Source organism: Wickerhamomyces anomalus (genome assembly GCF_001661255.1).
Source record: "Wickerhamomyces anomalus NRRL Y-366-8 unplaced genomic scaffold WICANscaffold_4, whole genome shotgun sequence".
Taxonomy (NCBI): Eukaryota; Fungi; Ascomycota; class Saccharomycetes; order Phaffomycetales; family Wickerhamomycetaceae; genus Hansenula; species Hansenula anomala.
In genome coordinates, this window is record NW_017567113.1 from 1,639,398 (window position 1) to 1,646,040 (window position 6,643).

At 33.5% G+C, this 6,643-nt stretch overlaps 4 protein-coding genes across 4 annotated transcripts in view; 3 read left to right on the forward strand and 1 right to left on the reverse strand.

Annotated features, from left to right (window-relative positions):
* Positions 1-230: 230 nt before the first annotated feature.
* WICANDRAFT_31881 (ANP1/MMN9/VAN1 family protein) lies at positions 231-1,703 on the reverse strand (the record flags this gene model as incomplete). The annotated part of the gene is made up of 1 exon (XM_019181894.1): positions 231-1,703. A coding segment is annotated over one exon (1,473 nt), but the record flags the coding sequence as incomplete, so codon positions are not given.
* Positions 1,704-2,146: 443 nt separating this feature from the next.
* Positions 2,147-4,034, forward strand: PRP19 (E3 ubiquitin-protein ligase PRP19; the record flags this gene model as incomplete). The annotated part of the gene is made up of 2 exons (XM_019182765.1): positions 2,147-2,473; positions 2,536-4,034. Exons 1-2 carry the CDS (start codon positions 2,461-2,463, stop codon positions 4,032-4,034), a joined length of 1,512 nt encoding a protein of 503 aa, XP_019038503.1. The 5' UTR covers positions 2,147-2,460.
* Positions 4,035-4,249: 215 nt separating this feature from the next.
* ENT4 (Ent4p) lies at positions 4,250-5,274 on the forward strand (the record flags this gene model as incomplete). The annotated part of the gene is made up of 1 exon (XM_019184178.1): positions 4,250-5,274. One exon carries the CDS (start codon positions 4,250-4,252, stop codon positions 4,946-4,948), a length of 699 nt encoding a protein of 232 aa, XP_019038504.1. The 3' UTR covers positions 4,949-5,274.
* Positions 5,275-5,732: 458 nt separating this feature from the next.
* UBI4 (ubiquitin) overlaps positions 5,733-6,643 on the forward strand; it is a gene marked incomplete at both ends in the record, with an annotated part of 2,615 nt that continues 1,704 nt past the window's right edge. The window contains 2 exons of the mRNA XM_019183613.1: positions 5,733-5,780; positions 5,991-6,624. Of these exons, the coding sequence (XP_019038505.1) occupies positions 5,733-5,780; positions 5,991-6,624 (682 nt within the window). The remainder of the gene's footprint in view (positions 5,781-5,990; positions 6,625-6,643) is intronic.

A 6,643-nucleotide genomic window follows, 5' to 3' on the forward strand; every position in this document is an offset into this window, starting at 1 on the left:
ATCTTGGATTTAAATTCTTGTTGTTCTTTAGAAAATTCAAATTTTTTAAATTTCAATTGTTTCTTCTTTTCAACACCATCAGCTTTATAATAATTACCAAATTTAAATTCATTTTTAGATTGACCAAATTTAACAGGACCATTATTTAAACTTTGTAAAACTTTTTCTTCAAATTTTTTATTTGTACTATCCATATCAATTAAGAAATCTTCATCATTATCACCATTATGTCTTAAATCTTCAAATTCATCAACTTCTGCAAGATATTCATCAACTTCATCCCAATCAACACTACCAATTTTTAATCTTGATAAATCAGTATTTTTGAAAACATTAAATTTTTCTTCACGCCATTGATCACTAACATCTTCAAATGCTAATTTCCATGCTTTATCATAAACAACTTTATTCTTTTCATATTCACGTTGTCTTAATTCTTCATTTGCTAACCATTCCATATGTTTTAAATCATCAGTGGAAGGTTCATAAATATGCCATATAACATAATGTGGTAATCCAATAACATTAAATCCCATAGTTTTACATAACTTACCAAAAGCTTCAGTTTCTGCATGTTTTTTAAATGAAAAAGCTGGAAACATTGCACCTTGTCTGAAAACATTTGCTTTTGCTAAAATTGAAACACCTCCAATACCATCTAATTCAATTTCAACTTCTTCATCACCATAAGGATCTCTTAGGTAAGCTAAATGAGGTCTCCATGTGGCATATTCAGGATAACCTTCCACAATAACTGCATCTTCATCTAATTGCTCAGCTAACTCAACACCACCTTCACTTTCTTGCCATGAATTCAAATCATAAGCTTGTTCAGAACCTAACCAATCTGGTAAAGGTCTCCAAATATTTGGCACAATAACATCTTTATCATGATGCATTAAATCTTCAATGATTGTAGCAGGAACAGTTTCAACATCTGCATCTCTCCAATAAACCCATGAATGATCAGGTCTTAATGCTGTGGTTAATAACCAATTTCTTGCAATTGCCATTAATTTTCTTCTTGGACCTTGAGCTGCAAACCCATGACGATCACTAAAACTTTGACCAACAATTTGTCCAAAATTTTTTTCATAAATATCAATTCTACCAAATCTCTTTGATTTATCAGAATCTGCTTGGATTGTTTTCAAATGACTTTTCAAATCAGGGATTGTAGAATCTGAAGTATCAGAAATTAAAAATGCTAAATCAATTAAATTATGAGGATATGTTAAATTCTTCATATGACTGAAAAACATTGGTAAATGAGCTGAGGCATCTCTTAATGGAACTAAAAACAAAACACGTTCATTATTTTGCCAACCATTACCTGTTGATTTGAAATCTGCTAAATCATAAAATTCCACACCAATATCATTAAGTGAATCTATTGAACTTGAATGTAATGAATTGGGGAAATCTGGTGCATAGAAATGTTCCTCATTTGTTTGATATATTGAATATAGGTAAAATATAATAAAGAATGGTAAGACCGAATAGATTGTCTGTATAAGTAATTTGAACAATTCAAATGCCCCGTCTATGATGCTTGATTCATCAAGATTTAATGATGTGAAGATGGAATCTTGAGAATGATGATTATATTTTTCTTTAACGTCAATTTGTAGCTCTTCATCACTCGAACTTAGTTCAGGCTTACCTTCACCACCTGAAGAAGCTATGTTTCTCTGTCTTGACATAATTCACGTTTGTTTATACCTTTGGAATGTTGAACAGCGGTTGTTGATATATTGGAAAGCAGATATATAGACCTCACTAGCAACAGTAATAGCACAACAGCAGAGTGGTATTTGATCTACCGCTCTGGCACAACAATCTAGACTCGTGTACACCTAAAGCTCCAAAGGTCGTGTAGCTTTTAACAATTTCTGGTTTGGCTGGATTATTTTTTTTTTCTTTTTCCCAGCGCAGAGATCTTCGATCTTTAGAATTTCAGATCCAGACGTTTTTGGCAGAGACCGCTTTTTACGTGGAATTGTTAGAGATTGTTTCATTGTGGAGTATCTTTGGAAATGGGTACAGAAGACGCGTTTTTGGTGTCATTTTCAAAAGGAAACCATACTGAATTGTGTTTGTAAAAGTGTGTTCTGACTGGATAGACTGTTTCGTTATCAACTTCTCTGCGTTTTCTGAGACCACGGAGAAACCTTTGGAAGGGGAAAGATATTCTTAGAGAATTGAGTGGATTTGAGCACTGGACTATAAAGAAAGTTGTTAATAGTAGTTTTTATTGATTTAAACGCTCTTTTACTGATCAACTGCTCTTCATGTTGTGGTTTAATATACCTTCATATCTAGACTTCCCAATTAGGAACTAAACATCCCTTTACTCTCGGATTGTAATCGCGATGATGGTTTTTTTTTACAGGAAAGAAAAAAACATGAATAAACAGACATCAATCAACAATTCATTATAACACGACTAAAATACCAGCAATGCAGTGTGCAAGTAAGTAGAAACTTACAGAACCATCATGGTAGAATCACATACTAACATACTCTCTTTTTTAGTTTCTGGATTACCTCCAAAAATCCCAGTTGTTTCCCCAAAGAGTGGATCAATATTCGAAAAAGAATTAATACAACAATACATTAATGAACACCATAAAGATCCAATAAACTCAGAGCCATTAACTCTCGAGGAACTAATAGAGATTAAGGTATCGCCTTACCAACCTCCAAGACAACCAACATTGAACTCAATACCCTCTTTGTTATCTTCATTACAAAATGAATGGGATTCAGTTGCATTAGAACTTTTCCAATTAAGAAAACAATTAGATGATACAAGAAAAGAATTATCAACTGCACTATACCACCATGATGCTGCTGTTAGGGTTGCCTCAAAAGCGATAAAGCAAAGAGATGAAGCAAGAGCTGCATTACAAGAATTAACATTATCAATAAGTAATGGGAAATCAATTGAACCTGAACAAGTTACTACGAATGGTGACAATGATGTTCAATTAACAGATTCCGCGCCATCTGAAGAGATTGCACAATTGATAACAAGCGCTAATGAAGAATTGTTTGCCATTCACAAAGCTCAAAAGAATAAAGTTAATGTTAATATCACCACTCCATTGGGTGCAATCCATGCTGTTGGTAAACATGAAAGTAAACCTTATAAAAGAATCGTTGCTTCCAGTATTGTTGGTGGTGAAGTATTTTTAACTTCAAGTACAGGTCTCACATCTGTTTATGATGTTGAATCACAAAGTTATCATAAAAATGATTTAATCATAAAGAATAAAAACATTTCAATAATTACAGAGGTTTTACATAATGATTCAACTTCAACATTAGTTGGAGCTTCTACAGGTGATTTGATGATTAATAATGATGTCAAATTAGGGGTTAACGTCCATCAAGAGGCGCTAGTTTCAATCTTACCACATCCTTCTTTGAAAAATTTGGTTTTCTCAATTGATAAAAGTGGTACATATGCCCTTCATGATACAAATACCTTAGTGACACTATTTCAAGGTAAATTGAACAGCAATATTGTTGGTGCAAGCATTCATACAGATGGTGCCTTAGTTGCAGTTGCTGATGGTGATGGTACAATCTCAATCATTGATCTAAGAAGTAATGAAGTTGTTAAGAAGTTAGAAACTCCAAATAGTGAGCTTTCAGATGTTAAGTTTGGGCCAAATGGGTATTGGTTAATCGGTGCATATTCTTCTGCATCTTCAAATTTCATCAAAGTTTGGGATTTAAGAAAAGATTCATCAGAGACTATTGAATTGGTTCACAAAGCTCACAAGATCATCACTGATAAATCTTCACAGTTGGTTTTCACTCTTGGTGACTCTACTGTGGAGATTGCCCAATACAATAAAAAGGGTAAGGAATGGGTTTTGAAAACTACGAATGATCCATTAAAAGTTGAAATTGACGGTGCTATCGTTGATGGTGTTTTAGTTGATGATTCAAAAGAAGATGAGATCCAACTAGCAATTGTGAGTGACTCTTCGTCTGTTAGACAATTCAAGATTTCAAATAATTGAATGCAAAATCTTTAAAAAGAGCTTTTAATTTATGTTAATTTTTATTGTAGATTTTTTTGTTTTGATTTTGTTGCCCTTAAACCTGTCAAGAATTCAAAAAAAAATTAAAAAATTATGCTCTACGAAAAAACAAAAGATACCGAATACACCGTGGACAAAGACATTAAGGGTGAGAATTTGATAAGGCAAAGAACCAATTATTTCAGCTAAATACAATGTCAAGGAGGCTAGTACGATCCATAAGAAACATCAGCTCCACTCCAGCAGAAATCAAGATCAAAGCAGCTACAAGTAACGATTCATTTGGCCCAACTACATCCGAGTTGAACGAATTAGCCATCCTAACAAATGATTCAAAGCAATTGAAACAGATCATAACCATCTTGGTAAAGAGAATAAATGATTCCTCACGTAATTGGAGACATATCTTGAAAAGTCTCACAGTGATTCAATATTGTATGTTGGCTGGATCTATTGAATTTGTTTATTGGATTCAAAATAATTCATATTTGATTTCAACATTGAAGGAGTTCCAATTGAAGGATTCAAATGATATGGCTCAACAGATTAGAAAAAAGGCCAAAAGTATATCAAAGCTATTGAAAGATGACAAGTTATTGGAGGAAAAGAGATCAAACTATCATATTTACAGAAATAAGATGTCCCAGCCTGCAAATGGGAAAAGATCCTCTTTAGATATAACAAGACATGATGTTGAACCAGATGTTGAAGCTATCGGGTCTCCTGCTTTAGAAGATGGTTTTAATCCATTCAAAAGAGGAACGCAGAGTTTGGATATAAAGCGTTCCATTGGCGGTAGTCGTGGTTGGGAGAGTAATGGTGGTTTACTTGGTCATAAGGATAGGCAGAGTGATGAGATTTCACGTATATTGGCTAATATAGAAGAAGAGTGATGCTGAATTTCAGTGCATTGGAGTTTATTAGCTCCTCAAAGGAAGATAGGACCATAGAAATTGATCCAGATCTTAAGTTTGACTAATATGAAAAGCCTTCACTCAACTTTGAAAAGGTTTTAGGGAAATCATTTGCAACAAATTGACAAATTTCCTTCAGAACGTTTAGGGGCTTCAAAATTCTACTCAATTATTTGTCATTCATTTACATTCCAGAAGGTATATTACTAAAACCACGTTGCATCACCGTTGTCAACATCTCCAGAACATCACATTTACAATTCAATTGATCAAAATAAACCACGTCACGATTCACTGTCGTCCAATACGAATAAAACCACAGGACAATATCCCAATTAAGCATTTTTCTAAACCTCATCTTTCTGACCGTTGAAAGAATAATCCCGATATATTTTCCAGGGGAGGGCCTTCAAAACCCGACATCTGCTCAATTTTCATGGGAATTACACCGTTCAAATTCTAGAAGAAAGCTAATATTGCATTAATATAATTATAATAAACTAATTCTAATGAAAACGTTCAATTTCCAATTCATTTTAATTAAATTCTCGTATTTAAACTCATTGTTTACGTCTTTATTAATTTTCTATGAGTTTCTTTTTTTTTGTGTCCTTATCTGCCCAAAAAGGAAATATCGGTTCGGGCAGCACGGTTTGCCACTATGTACAAAACATATAAAAGGGGCAAGTCAGCCATCCCTTCAAGTTGCACTTTCCACTTGTTTTAATCCATCAAGAATATATCAAATAATCATCTATTCAATATGCAAATCTTTGTTAAAACTCTTACTGGGAAAACTATCACCTTAGAAGTATGTTGAGCTTTTTTTACTTCATTCCTGTTGCTGTACCCCGTGCGTTGTGTCATGTTATCTTTGTGTTGTTTTGATTCATGAAGTTGGTGGCGCGCTAAACACCAACAAGAGCTTTGGATGGGTCCAGTTGTGTTTAGAAGGGTATAGTGGTTGGGAATGATGTGAAGTGCTTTTTTTCACATTTTCATTTACTAACTTTTTAACTAGGTTGAATCTTCTGACACTATTGACAATGTTAAATCCAAGATTCAAGATAAAGAAGGTATTCCACCAGATCAACAACGTTTAATCTTTGCTGGTAAACAATTGGAAGATGGCAGAACTTTATCAGATTACAACATCCAAAAAGAATCAACATTACATTTGGTTTTAAGATTAAGAGGTGGTATGCAAATCTTCGTTAAAACTTTGACTGGTAAGACTATTACCTTAGAAGTTGAATCTTCTGACACCATTGATAACGTCAAATCCAAAATTCAAGACAAAGAAGGTATTCCACCAGATCAACAACGTTTAATTTTTGCTGGTAAGCAATTAGAAGACGGTAGAACCTTATCAGATTACAATATTCAAAAAGAATCAACATTGCATTTGGTGTTAAGATTGAGAGGTGGTATGCAAATTTTCGTTAAAACATTAACTGGTAAAACAATCACTTTAGAAGTTGAATCCTCTGATACTATTGATAATGTTAAGTCTAAGATTCAAGACAAAGAAGGTATTCCTCCAGATCAACAACGTTTAATTTTTGCTGGTAAGCAATTAGAAGACGGTAGAACCTTATCAGATTACAATATTCAAAAAGAATCAACATTGCATTTGGTGTTAAGATTGAGAGGTGGTATGCAAATTTTCGTTAA